The sequence below is a fragment of the Cryptomeria japonica genome, chromosome 10, assembly GCF_030272615.1.
Source record: "Cryptomeria japonica chromosome 10, Sugi_1.0, whole genome shotgun sequence".
Lineage (NCBI taxonomy): Eukaryota > Viridiplantae > Streptophyta > Pinopsida > Cupressales > Cupressaceae > Cryptomeria > Cryptomeria japonica.
This window is the reverse complement of record NC_081414.1, coordinates 787794555-787811900: the sequence shown is the minus strand read 5'-3', so window position 1 is coordinate 787811900 and position 17346 is coordinate 787794555. Positions and strand designations below refer to the sequence as shown.

General features: G+C 39.0%; 3 protein-coding genes across 3 annotated transcripts; all 3 read right to left on the bottom strand.

The window, feature by feature from the left end:
- Nucleotides 1–6607: 6607 nt before the first annotated feature.
- Nucleotides 6608–7183, bottom strand: LOC131039250 (G-type lectin S-receptor-like serine/threonine-protein kinase SD2-2). Its single transcript, XM_057971957.2, has one exon. The coding sequence runs from the start codon at nt 7181–7183 to the stop codon at nt 6608–6610; it is 576 nt and encodes a 191-aa protein (XP_057827940.2).
- Nucleotides 7184–7282: 99 nt separating this feature from the next.
- LOC131039251 (G-type lectin S-receptor-like serine/threonine-protein kinase At2g19130) lies at nt 7283–8125 on the bottom strand. The gene has a single exon (XM_057971958.2). The coding sequence runs from the start codon at nt 8123–8125 to the stop codon at nt 7283–7285; it is 843 nt and encodes a 280-aa protein (XP_057827941.2).
- A 5147-nt stretch (nt 8126–13272) lies between these two features.
- On the bottom strand, nt 13273–14170 carry LOC131039252 (G-type lectin S-receptor-like serine/threonine-protein kinase At2g19130). Its single transcript, XM_059212847.1, has 2 exons — nt 13538–14170; nt 13273–13386 (listed from the first exon to the last, which is right to left on the bottom strand). The coding sequence occupies exons 1-2, from the start codon at nt 14168–14170 to the stop codon at nt 13273–13275; spliced, it is 747 nt and encodes a 248-aa protein (XP_059068830.1).
- Nucleotides 14171–17346: the final 3176 nt, after the last annotated feature.

The window sequence follows — 17346 nt, the reverse complement described above, 5'->3', positions numbered from 1 at the left end:
AAAAGAAAAATCCCACAGTTTCCTTATAGTTGTATTTTTTTCCTACAATACCAACTCCTAAAATAGTCTTGAATTGACTCAAAAAAAACCCAATGAACACCCCATAACTGAAAAAGCATCAACCATATAGGTTGGACAAAAGGACAGCGAATAAAAATATGGTCCACAGATTATTCATCATTGAGGCATAAATAACATCTATTGGGGTTGCAAAATCCCCTCTTTCTCAGGTTATCGACAGTTAGGATTTTATTTTGCAGAAGCATCCATTAAAAAATAATAATTTTAGGAGTCGAACCAGTAAACCAAGCTTTGGCCCAGCAAGGGATAGAGTCTTGATATTGAGCCAACTTAACAATAGCCAAAGCCACCGATTAATTCCCTGAAGAGGTTCCTCCCCACACCAGGTGGTCATCTTTTCTTGAGTTAATGACAACCTGGTTGAGTTTCAAATTAACATGCTTAAGGATGGGAAAAATAGTGCTCAAATCCACCCACTCCTGATCTCTCCAATAGTCGGCCACTTTGACATCAAACTTGTTCTTACAAGCTTGGATGATCACTTGAGGAAGACAATGATCATTGACAGGAGCACCTCTTATCCAAGCATCATCCCAGAAATCAACCCTCCTACCATTACCAATGGCCCAAACTTTTCCCAGACTCATAATTCCTTTAGCATGATTAACACTATTCCATATGGTAGAGCCAATTGGGATCTGATCTGAGGCAAATAAATCTTCCATGGTAGGCTTCAGACGTAAATATTTTGCCTTCCATATGTCATTCCATTCCCCTGTTCCCTGATAGATTCTCCATATTTGTTTAGCCAAGTGGGCTTCATTCAAGGTTTTAATGTTTCTCAAGCCAAGCCCCCCCATCTTATTTGGTTTGCAAACTTTATCCCAGGCAATGAGAGCAATTCTCTTCTTCTCCTCAACCTTGGACCATAGGAAATCTTTCTAAATTTTTTCAATTACCTCAGCAAATTTTGACAAAATTTTGAAGAGACTTAAGGCATAAACCAAAAGACTTTGTAGAGAGGATTTCAAGAGATGGATTTTACCTACTTGGATAAGAAGGGTCCCTTTCCACCCAACCAACTTCCTGTTGAATCTGTCAACAAGACTATTCTAGAAGAGATTCATAGGTTTCATGCCCAAGGAGAGACCCAAGTAAATAGAAGGAAGCTAGAAAATTTGACAACCCAAGATACGGGCCATCTTGGTCTGTCTATTCTTTGGAGTGTGGAAGTAGAATAAAGAAATTTTCTCCCAATTAATCAATTGGCCTGAAGCCAGACTATAATTATTGAGAAGGTTCTTCAAGTTAGCTGCTTCTTTGATTGAAGAAGTAACCCCTAAAATTGTGTCATCAACAAATTGTTGATGAGAACATGCCTTGAATCCAGAAGAGGGAGAAACTCCCAATAGAAGACCCTAAGAAAAAAGTTTGCTAATATTTATACCAAGACAATGCACCAAGATAAAAAAGAGAATGGAGGAAGTAGGACCCCCCTGCTTGATGCCCCTAGAAGATTTAAAGAAAGGGGATGGCATACCATTCACAATGATAGAGAAAGAAGGGGTTGAAATGAGTTGGTTTACCAATTGAGTAAACTTTTCACAAAAATCCAAAAGCTCTAAACACCTTGTCCAAAAACCCCCAGTCCACCCGATCATAGGCCTTAGACAAATCCAGTTTCATCAGGAATCCCTATTTCGTCGATTCCACCTGCGAGTGAATATTTTCATGAATAGTGATTATAGAATCTAATATTTGTCTACCAGGCACAAATCCACTCTGTTGGGGCAAGATAATGGAAGGAAGAACCATGACCAATCACCTTCAAAATAATCTTATAAAAGGAGTTACACAAACTGATTGGTCTGAATTGATCCATTGAGTCAGCCTCTGGGCATTTGGGGATCAAAACAAGAAAAGTGGTGTTAAGTTCTTTCAAGAGAATCCTAGCTCCAAAAAAAAATTGAACTCCTTTAACCAAATCCTTTTTTATTATTCTCCAAAAGGTTTGAAAAAAGAACATTGGGAACCCATCAGGTCCTGGGGCTTTATTGCCTTCAAAGGAAAACACTACTTTCTTCACTTCCCTTTCAAAAGGGATAGCAACAAGGAGATTGTTGTGATCTTTATTGATGACGGAAGGAATGGTCTCCAAGAGGGTCTCCTGGGAAAGACTATCCACTATGTTATCCGTAGAGAGAAGAGAATTGAAAAAGTTCCTGGCTTCATTCCTAATCTCATCATCCTTCGGTGGTTCAGATCCCTTAATCCTCAATTTAGAGATCCTATTAGCAACCTTATGTTTCAAAGCAATCATATGGAAAAATATAGTATTTTTATCCCATGCATTAAGCCATAGAGACCGGGAGCGTTGTTTCCAAAATTCTTCTTCCCTTCTGATGATTTCATGATACTTTGCAAGCACTTCATTTTCCTCTCTGATAGAAATCTCAGTATATCCATTAGCTTGGATTTTATCTTGGATTTCCTTTAGCCCAACCTGGGTTTGTGATTTAGCTGCGAAGAAATCCCCCAAAACTTTCTTGTTCCATTTTTTAATATTATCTTTCACATACCTTAATTATTTCGCCATTCTATACATAGTGGTCCCTTTGACATCAATCGACCACCAGGCCTCAATGGCCATCTCAAGGTTAGGATGATCCGGCCACATCCTTTCAAATCTAAAAGAGAAATTTATTTTTCCGCTTATATTTTCTACCACAAGAACCACAGGAAAGTGGTCCGAACCAATCCGATAAATAGTCTAAATGGAGCACATATAATGACTAAACTAGTCATTTAATATAAGGGCCTTGTCTAATCTGACTTGAATAAGACCCCCCCCCACCCTTCGGTCAGTCTAGGTAAAATTGGCTCCTTGAAGATCAATATCATGCAGACCCTAGTTAATAATAAAGTTTAGCGGGCCCATTTTGTTGTCTAATTGAGACAGGACGTCCCCAAACTTCTCATTATTACGGAGAGGGGTGTTGAAGTCCCCCATCACCGGCCACCAATCATCCTTGAGTTGTGATTTGATATCCTCCAACATCTTCCAGAATTTACATCTACCTAGTCTGTTGTTAGGAGCATAAACATTAGTTAGGAGCCATGAGGTACCATCCCCAATATGATGAAACCTTATAAAAGCCACATTATTATCTTACTTAATAGGCTCCCCTATGACCCGCCTGAGATTCCAAAAGATGGCAATGCCCCCAGAAGCACTGTCAAAACTACCTCCTAAAACCCCTCCATCCTTGAAAAGCTTGATCTTTTCAACTTTCTCTTTAGTCATTTTGGTTTCTTGGATAAGAACAATATCTGGTTTGTGTTCTCTAACTAAATTTCTTAGAACATCTTGTTTGTGTGGACTATTCAATCCATGTATATCCCATGAAATAATTTTCATTTTCTTTTTAGGGAACATACCTCAAGGATGGTCATCTAAGTACCATCTGCTACATTCTTGATGGCCTCTTGATCTCTCAGCTTGCTTGCAGATCTTCTTCCAGGAGGTGAGGGGATAAATCCCGTATCGGCCTTAGTTTTATTTTTGGTCTTGATAGGGGTAGCCTGAGGGATTGATTTTGGCCCCTTTTTTCCACCTTTTTTTCTTTCCATAGATTCATTATGTTGAATTTCATCCTCTTGGTTGTTCTAGGTGGAAGCTTTATGCTTGAAAGCTTCTTCCTCAACCCATTTTGCACTTATATTAAGCAATGAGGTTGTAGGGGATGACTAGAAGGTAGATATCACCATATCAATCAATTGTTGTGATTCGGATGAAGAAATCCCTCCAAGAATCAGACACCTCTAGGCATCCTCATAGTCAGATCTAGGGCTATCCTTGTTAGTGTTTTCCATGGCGTTGTTTGAAGATGCCTCCTCCTTGGTCTACAAAACCGCCTATATTTCACCTTCCTCCATGTTATCAATTTGTTGCCAATCCTGATTGAGATTTTTCCATTCTCTCTTGTTTATGCCTGTTTGATCCTCTTTTCCTCCTTTAGACACATGGTTCACTAGATTTCTAAAATTGATGTTCCCCTATTGGTCAAGAGTGTCAAGGATGATGACACTCTAGGCTTCTTCTATTGTTTTCTTTTCTACTGCAACAACTAGTTGCTTAACAGGATTTTTGGCTCTCCATTGCATTGTCTTGTCTTTCTTCACTTTCTCTTTAGCAGCTTGCAAAGGGCATTTTTTAGCATTATGCCTCGATTTTTTGCAGTGAAAGCAAGCAAAAGGGACACTTTCATATTCCAAAAGTTGAACCCACTTCCCTAGTCTTGAGTTAATCTCAATAGATAAAGGCATATCCGTTCTTCTTCTAGCCATTGTGATAGGATCCATTGATAAGAGCTCCCCAAAGGAACTAGTGATTCCTTTGAAAACATCTTCAACCCAGGAGTCTGATCCAGACTGGAGCTTGGACAAAAAAAGGTTCATTTAGGTCCATTAAAGGCGACAATTTTTGCAAGGCTAGCACAGTTTTTCCAATCAACCAAGGGCCATCACAGAGCACCCTTGACATGTCTTCCTCACACGAAAAATGATAGAGGCAGAGCGCCTTTGGGCATGGTCATGATCTGCACCTGACTTTTGAGTACCCATTTACGTTTAGCAAACGCCCTGACAACATCAATATTCGGTCTAGGACACAAAAATTTGCCTACCAGTGTCAAGGCCATCAAGTTGATGTTGTGCTCATTCACTGGATCTGGAACTTTAATAACAAATCTGCCCTTTTCCAGTTCTGAGATATTACGCACTACCAGAAGCTAGGATTTTCCACTTAGTCTGATGCTGAAGAGAGAAGTCCACGGGCGATTGATGTCCCTACGAACGGGTCCCTAGATTTGGGTACCTCCAGCATGTGAGTCTCCCCCCCCCCAAACTGGGATCGAGAAGTTTGTCGCCACCTTGTGGGTCTCCAACCATCGGATCCTTTCCATCCACATGTTGCTCAAAAGAGTCATGGCCTTCCCAAAATTCGTCATTTTCGCCCGCTCCCTGGTTCACCTATCCATTATAGGGTTTGCCGCCCTGTCTTGAGTTCAAATTCAAAGTCGCTCCCTTCTCCCGCTCCATGGAATCTACATGGAATAACACCTATTATCATAGAAACATTTTTTGATTTTTCTTTCACTTAGCTTCCTCCAATGAACAACATCTTCCTATATTTTACTTTTCTTTTCCATAATCTTCTTTGTTGCCTTGACACTATCATTTTTACAATTTGAATTATTCTATCGTGATCTTATGCTATGATACCATATTGAACAAACAAAGTAAAAACAACAGAGCAAATAAAAACACTTCACAATCTTTGCAATCTGTATATTAATATGTTTTTTCATTGAATATAAGCTTCATAGATATTTCTAGAAGTTGCCAGACTGGGTAAGAAAGACTGTAAAAAGGAAGCATCTAGAACGCAAAGAAATTTCTCTGTGGTACAATGATTTAAATACTTGCTCACTAATGAAAAGCTTTTGAATACATTCCAAACAAACATTATTTCCAACAGTATAGTGTGAGATCTGTGCTACGCATCTTGCAATTCAATCTAACAAATCACACGGGAACTCTTTGCCCGGTTGCTGTTTTTAACAGCTTAATTATGTATTTGACAACTTGTAGACTATCCCAAGGGAAAACACCATTTGGTTTTGATTAAAGAATAAAATTTTGAAAAAAATTAAATAGAAACGGTCAAATTAGAATACTTAAGAATCAGTAAATTAAATAAAGGAGCAGGTGCCGTCCTATTGTTTCTTTGATAAAACCTCTCGGGGCAATGTAGGCAGGCGTTACTACAGTAGATTTACGATGAGATTGAAGCAAATAATAGTGCAAAAACAAATATCCTGTTACTCCCATCCAGCAGGGTGTTTTGCAGTATCAAATCTCGGTGACAGATTTCTTGAAAATCTCCAAAAACAAATCGAACATTTCCCCCCCAAAATTAAAATGAAAAATAAAAATAAAAAACATCACTTGCTGGGCACTTATCATAGAATAGCAGTAGCTTACCGTAATATAAGTTGTTGAAAGAAGAAACGGCCTGCAATGCACACATGCGAAGCAGTCGAATACATGCTTTTCGCAGCAGAACAAGGTTATAAAACAGCCAATTAAGTTCGTTGATTCATACTTGAAACTTGCCGTTGGAACGTTCTTATTCTTATGATGGTTTTTATCCCACATAAGATGCCTGCACTGGGCAAAGAGGTTGGATTCTTCGTTTTTTTTTTTTTCACGAATCGGCTTACTTCCTATAGACAGTCCTTCTGCCACTGTAGAAGCTTTTTCGAAAACCATCAATAAATGAAATTACCAATACTAATTGTAAGCTCTTTAACTATAATAGAAATGTGAAAAAGAAAACTATAGAAAAATATGATCCTTAAATTATTACATAAAGATAAAAACATGTGGCAGCGACGCCGTGCTAGACTATATCTATCCTAAAAATATCATGTAATATCTCATTATTACAATTATATGCCCTAAAAGCCACTTGATATGCCAGGACGTTCAGCAAAAGTTTCATTGTCATCGTCTTCTACCTGATCTACCAGCACCTGTAGAGATCTCGGAATTTGTGGCACGGGACAGGAGCCTTCATCGTGCCTTCCAGTATCTTCACCAATTCACCCATGCTCGGCCTCCTATCTTCATCGTCTTGAATACAAAGTTCCCCAACCACAGCGGCTCTTTTGACCTCTTCGATATTCGCCTCACTCGCTATTCTTACATCTAAAACACCTACTATGTTTCCTCTCTGAATTTGCGATGAAGTCCAGGTAGGAAAGTAGAACCTGCTCTCCTCCACCTTCAAGTCCAGATTTCTACGACCAGATATAATTTCCAGCAACGTCATACCAAAACTGTATACGTCCACCTTGGGAGTGATAGGGAGTCCCGAGATCCACTCAGGGGCTAAGTACCCCTCAGTTCCTGTAGTGGTTGTCAACACACGGCTGAAATCTCTGCCCACCAGCTTTGCCAAACCAAAATCAGCTATCTTCGGGCTGAAGTCACTGTCGAGAAGAATGTTTTCAGGCTTAACATCGCAGTGAATGATTTGATCCCTGAATTCTTCATGGAGATAAAGTAATCCTCGTGCAGTGCCCAGTGCGATCTTCATCCGGGTCTTCCAATCTAACACAACGTCTGCTTTTACTTCATTACGAAAGAGGAATCAATTTAGAGAGCCGTTGGGCATGTAGGCATACACCAGTAGCCTTCAAGAGCGTTCAACGCAGAATCCGCAGAGCCTCATCAAATTCACATGCTGTATTACCCCGATGGTGTTTATTTCCGCACGGAATTGCTTTTCTGCTCCCGCACAATCCTCTAATCTTTTAACGGCCACAAGGGTGCTGTCTGGCAAAGTTCCTTTGAACACAGAGCTGAATGCTCCGCTACCTAGCTTATGCTTGAAATTCTCGGTTGCGATTCGCAGCTCTTTGTAAGTGAACGTTTTGAGCATGATTGGCACCTCCTCTTTTACTCTTTTCTTCTGTAGTCTTCGATGCTTCCACAGAAAAAATGCGGCCAGTAGGAGAGCTAAAACAACAGAGAAAGCAACGGTAGAAGGAAGTAAATTAAGAAGTACAGGGGCTTCGCTGCTTCTCACCGATGTCGAGTACGGCAGCTCAGAAGCAGCCAGCCTGATGAAGATGGATTGGTTGTCAGGTGAAACCTGCATTTTGAATAAATCCCCAAACCAGAGTCTACAGGCTGGTAGATCGGAACTAACGAAAGAAAAGGCTGTACACGAGTAATTGTTGAGACAAGCAGTCCTGCAACCTAGCGGTGTTGGCTCGTTGCATGAGACAGCTCGTTCTTCGGATAAAGATCGGTTCCTGGTTTCCAGAAAGCCGTCGGTGGTGCCCCCGGTGACAGAGCATTGCAGGTGTCTTCGTCGAGCACACCCACTTGACCAAAAACCTTGAGTCTTATGCTTGGGTGTGAAACCCTCAATACAACTACACACATCATTCGAATTACAGTCCATACGGCCCACAGATATCATAGTTACTACATTGACCTTGGTATGTCGACCATCGCTGAATCCAAGTACCATCATCGATCAAGTAGTAAAGGTGTAATTCGCCCTTTTCATCTAACTGGAACCGCCCTGTGAGGGTATGAAATATTGGGAATACCGTAAAATTGAAGTATATTCTTGAAGGAGAAACCTTCACAAAGAACAGTTCGAATCTCTTAGAAGCATGGCCCTCCGGATTGTTGGTAAAATAATTCCCAGTCCATGTTAAGATGAAGACCAACGGACATCATTGGCTTCCCTCCAAAACTGTGTCTCTTCAGTTTCTGGTGTAGTTGGAAGCTTAATTAAAGCTGCTGTTGTATCATTGTAAGATTTAATCTGTTATATAAAAAAAAGAAGCTTAATTAAAGCTGCTGTTGTATCATTGTAAGATTTAATCTGTTATATAAAAAAAAGATCTTTGTTCTCAGTGTGGATGTAGGCTAAATTTTGCCGAACCTTGATAAAATCTGGTGTTTAGTCTTTGTGTTCTGTTTTTCATCTTTTTTTAATTTCTGCAAACTGTATTTGTTTATCTTTTATCTTTTACAATTGATATCAGAGCTGGGTGCACAGATGTTTGGAAATTTGGTAACTGAATTTTCTGAAGATGGAGGATTTGAAGGTGCAGAAATTTTCCGGAAAGAATTTCGTGATATGGAAGATTCAGATGCAATCTTTGTTGATCAAGCAAAGCCTTAAACTTGCGCTCGAAGGAAAATCAAAGAAGCCTTCTACCATGAAAGACGAAGATTGGTAGACTCTTGATGAAAAAGCCAAGGCAACAATTTTTCTTTCGCTGAATGAAAATGTTCTGTTCAATGTTGTAGAGGAGAAAACTACAAAAGAAGTTTGGGAAAAACTGATAAAAACATATGCTATGACGTCTGCTTCAAATAAAGTCTTCATCATGACGAAACTTTATAAACTCAAGATGAAGGAAAATTGCGCAATGGCGAACCATATTAATGAATTCAACACTCTGATCAGCCAAGCGAATTCGGTTGGAATGACTCAAGACGATGAAAATAAAGTTGTTCTTCTCTTATGCTCTCTACCAAACAGTTGGGATGGAGTTGTGACAACCATAAGCACTACGGCATCAAGCTCCAAGAAGTTGGCCTTTGATGAAGTTTCAGCCACTCTTCTTTTCGAAGATTTAAGGAGGAAGAATGATGAGCCCTCATCCGGTGATGCTCTCACAATGGTGAGCACCGAAAATAGAGGAAGAAGCCAATATAGAGGCAGAAATAATAACTATCGGAGGTCCAAATCAGCTAGAAGATCGTAGCCTAGAGGAAGAGAAGGTGGTTGTTGGTTTTGTGGGAAGGCTGGTCATGTCAAGAAAGATTTTAGAAAGTACAAGAAGGCACAAGACAAAGTATTGGACAGCGAAGCAAACATAGTCCATGATAAAGATGATGGGATTCTAGTACTAGCTACAACTGATACAAAATGTGATTCGTGGGTAATTGATTCCGGTGCCTCTTTTCATGCTTCCTCTCTCACAAGTGCATTCACAAATTATCAAGAAGCCAATTTTGGAGAAGGATACTTGGGTGACAACAAAGCTTGTAAAATCATTGGGAAAGGTGATGTTGTCTTGCATCTAGATGGAGGAGCCAAATTATTGCTCAAAGATGTTAGACATGTTCCTCAATGAAAGAGAAATCTTATTTCAATCAGCCAATTATATACACAAGGCTTTAAAACCGAACTCACAGACACATGGAAAATAGCCACAGGTTCCATAGCTATTGCAAAAGGAGAAAAGATGGTTAATCTCTACATTGTGAAAACCATTGATGAGGTGGGAGCTGCTATGACACTTGTGGGAAGCGATGTAGCCCTTTGGCATCAACGGTTAGGTCACATGAGCAAGAAAGGCCTTGAGGTGATGCTCAATCGTGACCAACTTTCGGGTCTACAATCAACAAATTTAGAGTTTTGTGAACATTGTCTTCATGGGAAGCAAAGACGGGTCAGCTTCTTGAAGAATGGACACGACATGAAGACAACACCACTGGAATTGGTGCACTCGGATGTCTTCGGACCTATGGAGGTAACCTCTTATGGAGGCACAAACTATTTTGTTACTTTCCTAGATTATTGTACTAGAAAAGTTTGGATTTATATGATGTCCCATAAATCTGAAGTGTTTTCAAAATTCAAAATTTTCAAAGTACTTGTTGAAAACCAATGTGGTCACAAAATAAACTGTTAAAAAATGGATAATGGAGGTGAATTTTGTTCCTTGGAGTTTGATAACTTTTTTGCAGATCATGGCATTAGAAGAATTAAAATTGTTCTGTTCACCCCTCAAGAGAATGGGGCAGCGGAAAGGCTCAACCGAACTATCCTTGAGAAAGCACGCTGCATGCTCTCAAATGTTGGTTTAAGCAAGGAGTTTTGGAATGAGGCTTGTAATACAGTTGTGTATCTAATCAACCAGAGTCCTTCATCACGGTTGAATTTCGGTATTCCAGAAGAGGAATGGTTAGGAAAATGGATTTCATATTCACACATCCGATTTTTTGGATGTGAAGCCTATGTTCATGTCCCTAAAGAAAAGAGGACAAAGCTGGATTTTAAATCATAGTGAGGCATCTTCGTAGGCTATGGCAAAGATCAATTTGGTTTCATACTTTGGGATCCCGTTGGAAAGAAAATAGTCCGTAGCAGAGATGTTGTCTTTAATGAGACAATATTTCCAAGATTGGAGAAACATGACAATTCAAATAATGAATACATACATTTGCCAGATTTATGTAATAATTGTGATTTTGCAAGATATTTGACACCCTCTGTTTCTCCTACCTCTGTGTTATCTTCAACCCCTAAATTTTCTTCATCCCACTCGATGTTGGAGTTTTCTCCAGATAATGACATAGATAGGGAAGTGATTTCAAATATTAATCCCTACATAGCACAGGCTCAACACCCGAAGCATACACTCAATGGCACGGTGATTGAAAACCATACAACTCATATTGCACAAAATCTGCAGGATGGTATTTTGACTAACATTGTGGTAGGTTTGGGTGCCACACTAGCTGCTCCAAATCCCTTTATATGCACTCCCTAATGCTTTTCCTAGTCAGCGCAAACCATCCCACACCGCCCCTTGGAATTGCAGTCATATACGCAGCCACATACTTGCTGCGATCCCACTCATAGAGGAAGCAGTGGTGGCAATTCTGTTCGAAATAATTCTTCTGTTTATAACACTTCAACAGGTTTGGATACTACACGGTGGCATGATGGTCTATCTTCAGTGTAGCAACAGTCTTTATTCAATACGCAGCCTACAAGTTATTCCCCTGTCTGTGACTCACAACTTGGTATGCAACCATCTGTTGACTCTCCAATTTGTAGTATTGACCAACATATGCGCAAAAGTAGTGGTGATAATGGTCATAATGATGAAAACATCGGGTTGTAGAAAGGTGTTGTCTCCTCTGATAAAAGGCATTCACCATCTGAAAAAGACCAAGAACATAGTGATGGGGATATAAGAGAGAAAGACCTAGCTGATGTTAAAATTGATTTAGGGAATGTCAGAAGATCAACTAGATAGAGAAAGATTCCATCCAAATTCTCTAATTATGAACTTCTCTTCGCTGAAAAGGCAAAGCCCACTTTATTGCTCTCTGAATATACAAAACCTTCAAATTTTCAAGCAATTATGAAGGATGGAAATTGGGATAAATGGCAGGGTGCTATTTAAGAAGAAATGAGTTCGATTGAAGCTAATAACACATGGGATTTGGTTGTCCTTCCACCAAATCGAAAACCACTTAAGAACAAGTGGGTATATATATTGAAAGAAGAAGGCGAAGGTAGGAAGCGTTACAAAGCCAAATTGGTGGTAAAGGGTTATGCTCAAGAAAAGGGGATCGATTTCACTAAAATTTTCTCTCCAGTTATGAAGATGACATCAATCCGAACTATTTTAGGACTCGCAGCTATATGGGACCTTGAGCTGGAACAGCTTGATGTGAAGACAACGTTTCTACATGGAGACATTAATGAAGAACTGTACATGAATCAGCCTAAAGGCTCTCTACAAAAAGGACAGGAACATCTCTATTGTCGACTAAAATGTAGCTTGTATGGGCTCAAACAAGCCCCTAGGCAGTGGTATGTTAAGTTGGATTCTTTCACGATTGAACATAACTTCATAAGATGTGAATCTGATCCATGTATCTACTACAAGAAACTTTTGAATGGTGAATTCATCATTCTTCTTCTCTATGTTGATGATATGTTGGTAGCTGGTACAAGTTCTAGAATTGTTGGTGAGTTAAAAACTAAATTGGCAAGTAAATTTGCTATGAAGGATTTAGGGGCAGCCAAGAAGATTCTTGGCATGACGATCACCCGAGATAGAGAAAAGAAGGAGATCACTTTGTCACTAAAGGAATACATTGACAAAGTAGTTGATCGTTTTGGTATCGCTGATGCCAATATTGTTTCTACCCCACTTGCCACTCATTTTCAGCTATCTTCTGATTTATGCCCAAAAACACAAGAAGACAAGGATTTCATGGAAGGAATTCCTTACAAATCAGCAGTTGGTAGCATTATGTATGCTATGGTTTCTACACGTCCCGACATTGCTCATGCGGTGGGAGTTGTGAGTAGATTCATGAGCAATCCCAGGAAGATTCATTGGGAAGCGGTTAAGTGGATATTGAGGTACCTAAAAGGAACTTCAGATTATGCATTATGCTTTGGTGGCAACAATGTTCAGTTACAAGGTTTCACGGATTCAGATCTTGCCAGAGATTTAGACAAATAGAGGTCTACTACTAGTTATGTCTTCATGTTTGCTGGAGCTGCCATTAGTTGGGCCTCTAGGCTGCAACGTTCTATTGCCCTTTCTTTTGCAGATAGTCGCAGCGCCATTTCTATGGCTCATAACCATTCCTCTCAGCAACGTTGTAAACATATTGATGTGCATGCTCATTTTGTTCGTCATATGGTTGAAGAAGGCAAGTTGAAGGTTGTTAAAATTGACACAAATGTCAACCCGGCAGATATCTTTACTAAAAGTGTGTCCAAGGTGAAGTTCGAAAGTGCTAGGACTTCTCTTGGGCTCATAAAGAAGAAGTAAATCAGCAGGAAGAGCAGGGGAATGACTGATCAATAGCAGCATCCGTTGGCTATCAGGTGGGAGATTGTTAAGATGAAGACCAACGGACATCATTGCCTTCCCTCCAAACCTGTGTCTCTTCAGTTTCCAGTGTAGTTGGAAGCTTATTTAAAGCTGCTGTTGTATCATTGTAAGATTTAATCTGTTGATATAAAAAAAAGACCTCTGTTCTCGGTGTGGATGTAGGCTAAATTTTACCGAATCACGATAAAATCCAGTGTTTACTCAGTGTGCTCTGTTTTTCATCTTTTTTTATTTCTGCAAACTGTATTTGTTTATCTTCTATCTTTTACAGTCCACTCTCCACTGGACCAATATGGAACGCTGCTGTTATACGCCATCACCATCTGTGTCTTTCGTGGAGACATGTCAATTCCTACAGAGAAGAGCCAAGTTGCAGGATCCACAGAACTCTTCCAAGAAGTCAGCTTCATGCCTTTCCACATCTTCATGCCAGGCAACCATGTATCCCCCGGGTAATCGAAACTCTCCCAAACAATCACTGACTTGTTGTGGCTGTGACCCATCATAATGAAATTGCCAGACTCCTTTAAGACAGCCCACCATCCTTTGACACAAATATCAGGGGACCAAACAGACCGGCCCTTTCTATCAAACAGTCTGAGACGACCGTCGCTTGAAAATTTCAGAACGCCCACTATGCCTCTGACAGGATTGTCTCTATTAGCCACCCAAACAATGACCTTCGGAGAGACTCCTGCGTACCGGATGCCAACATACCAATTTTTCGTTCCTCTGGGACTAAAAAATCCCAATGCAAACGTACCATTCTTTGACATTATGGTCTGATTTCCAGCAAGAGAAGTTCCCAGTTGAGGCGAATCCCCACCATGCAGTGCTGGTGATGTGCAATTATTCAATGTAATAAACATTGAAATTGCGAGGAGCAAATACTTCATCGTCATTTCGATAACCATAGCGGCTGCATATTTTTAATATAAATAGAAAACGAACAGGCTACAGAAAGGAACGAACAACACTCCTAAATTAGTGCCGTGCGTCCCACGGAAATGACTTCAGTACCGTGAATAGCTCCCATTTTCATTCTTCCACCCCAAATATTCAACGCTTGAGGATATCTAGACCGTGAATCAAACAAACAAATGATTTGACAGCGCACAGACGCCACTCCGTCGTACGCGCAATATAACTGTCATACGCGCAATTTCACTCTGCCATTCACGCAATCTGATCTTCTAAACGAAAATCTACGTTCCCCTACGCTTAATTTAGAATGTAGGTCTTGTCTTTTGTCCCGAAAGATAGACATATTACTGGTAATAGGCGTAAAGGCAGTTTCTTTTGAGTGTTCCAATGAAAATGGAATTTATATTGATAACTTTAATCTTGGTATGTAATGAGCATGTCAAAGAATTAATGAAATTATTTTTAAATATATAATTGTGTAATATATGAGGTCAATTAGCAGATCCTAAAGAATATAAAATTTTGTAATTAATTTTTTTACAAACTAGTGATAGTTTTGGATAAATAAAATTGTGTATGATCGAATTCTTGATAGACAAGTGATAATTTTTTATTGACTATTTATCCACTTAGTGTAAGGAATGTGAAGTCCAGCAGTCACATGACCTTTTGGTGACCTTTTGGTTTCTCTCATGACCTTTTGGCTTTTACATATGAGTGTATAAATGGCTATGCACTACTGTATTGATGCAACGATTAATGAAGAGATTTCCCCGTTTTCCTGAGGATGTAGTCAGTTTCAGTGAACCACGTAATTTGCTATGTTATGTGTTTATTTTCTGTTTGTTTTAGTTTTAGTTTAGTTTTTCTTTATATGTTTGCTTTGCTCGTTTAAATTAACAATTGGTATCAGAGCTTGTTAGATTGAGTAGAGATGGAAGAAGATGATGAAGACGATTCAGTCATCGAAGCATTTCTTAGTAATTTAGAATCGACAAAGAGAAATGGTGTGGAAGTAAAAGTTGAAATGAAACATTGTGTACATTGGTAGGACAACTAGAAAAAAGAGGAGGATTCGACTGAGGAGGAGGATAGTTGGTTTATTTCCTTCTCAACTCTTGACACTGTTATAACACAAATAAATGGTGATGTGGAGAAAATAAAAAAATATGATGGTGAAGAAGAGTATGAAAAAGCAAAGAGCAATCATGAGGCTATTGATGTGAGTGAAGATGAATTTGAGGATGAGATATAAGATGCTGAGAACTAGGTGGATGACCAACAGAACAAAATTGTGAGGTTAAAGGAAGTGAATCTATCACTCATAGTGTGACCTTTTTTATCGAGGATTCCTTCGAAAGAGTTTTGGAGCTTGAGACTATGTTGACAAATTCAAGTCTACGGAAAAAAGAACTAGAGGAAAGCTTAAATAGAGAAAAAGAAAATATTGCTAGCCTTGAAGATATATCAAAGAAGTCAATTGAAAGGAAACTTGAGTTTGAGAACCTTGTAACAACTCTAGAAAATAATCATAGCAATGCACAAGCTAGATAACTTGCTCTTCTCAGAGATTTGCATAATGCTCTCTAGAGAGAAACTAAGCTTTAGGCCAAGATAAAGAATTTTGAGGAAAAATTGATGGATAAGGAGAATGTATCCAAAGAATTATCAACTAAGTATATAGAGGTGGAGCAAAAGTCGAAGTGCTTTGAAGAAGTCCTCTTAGAATATGAAGCGCGTGCAAGTAACTCTAGACATAGAAGTGTTGAGCTGAAATATTCAATTGTTATTTCTCATGATAAGGCACAAAATCAGTAGGTTTTTTATTTTTTAGAAGAGGAATAATAGAATGGAAGAGGTAGCACAAGGGGTAAATTAGGAGAGCATGTTGAGGTGGAGCTGAGTTAGATGGCAATGAGCCAAAGCATGTACATAGGGACTGACAAGGCAATGCTTCGCAAGATGTTGAGAGTGATTGGCATTAAGATGCTACACAATGAGTAGCAAGGATGTGCACGAGATTGCAAATAAAAACAATTCAATGATCCACCTAGCATGGAGAAGATTCATAAATTTCTTTCTCATTTCTTGTCATTGTTTGAAACTATTTTGTTTGGGGTGTTAGGTATACTTAAATTTAAGGTAATTAGAGAACTTAGTGAAATGGAGTGCATGTGGAATTATTTTTGGCAAAACATTGAGAACTCAAAGCCCATGATCACTTGGCCAGAGGAGGACCAGAGACTCAATGCTCTTTTCCTAGTCAAGGAAATGAAGATTGTAATTAAAACACAAAAGAACATGAGTTATGATGGGGAAATGGATAAGTATATTACTAGAGATGTTATAGCAATTGATAAGGCTTCTAGGAATATCACTAAGCTGGAGCCATCTTTTTCCAGGTGTAGGGACTATGATGCCATGGTTTCACAAACAAAGTTCAATAGAATGTCTTGATGGGGTAGATGTTCCGGTTGGACTATTTGATAGTGATGCCAGTAATATTCTGCTCCTTGATGTCATTCCACTATCAATTGGATTGGAAGTTTTAAGAATTATCAATGAACCAACTATTGCTTCATTGACATATGAATTTGATCTTGGTCATGGCATATTTGATGTTTTAGTATTTGAGGTTGGAGATGATGTGTTCAAGTGTTCTTCTATAGATGGAGGAGTGTATTTTGAACTTGCAGAAAGTGGTGTTTCTGATTATGGATTAATGGGTGAAGTAGTAGGAGAAGATGTTTTATATTTTGATTGACTTTAGAGAAGATTAATTCAAAATTTTCTTGAATAGAATTTTGAAAAGTCAAAATTTTCGATGGCCTTAGTTATAATGTGAGATTAGAAGTAGAAATATAGGAAATTTCACAGTACATGGCTATACCAATTGGACTTCAGGGGGAGATTGTAGGAATGTGAAGTCCAATAGTCACATCACCTTTTGGTTTCTCCCATGAGCTTTTGGCTTCTACATATGAGTGTATAAATGGCTATGTATTGGTGAATTGGTGTAACAATTAATGAAGAGATTTCCTTTCTTTCTAGAGGATGTAGCTAGTTTTGCTGAATGACATAATGTATTGTGTTATGTGTCTATTTTCTATTTGTTTTCATTTTAGTTTAGTTGTTCTTTATATGTCTTCTTTTC

Bases quoted from the DNA above. Each gene is read 5' to 3' on its own strand.
- LOC131039251 (XM_057971958.2), bottom strand. From the start codon at position 8,125: ATGGTACTTGGATTCAGCGATGGTCGACATACCAAGGTCAATGTAGTA.
- LOC131039250 (XM_057971957.2), bottom strand. From the start codon at position 7,183: ATGAAGATCGCACTGGGCACTGCACGAGGATTACTTTATCTCCATGAA.
- LOC131039252 (XM_059212847.1), bottom strand. From the start codon at position 14,170: ATGACGATGAAGTATTTGCTCCTCGCAATTTCAATGTTTATTACATTG. The intron at 13,387-13,537 runs GTAAAAGATAGA...TTATATCAACAG, and splicing joins GGTCCAGTGGAGAGTGGACT to ATTAAATCTTACAATGATAC.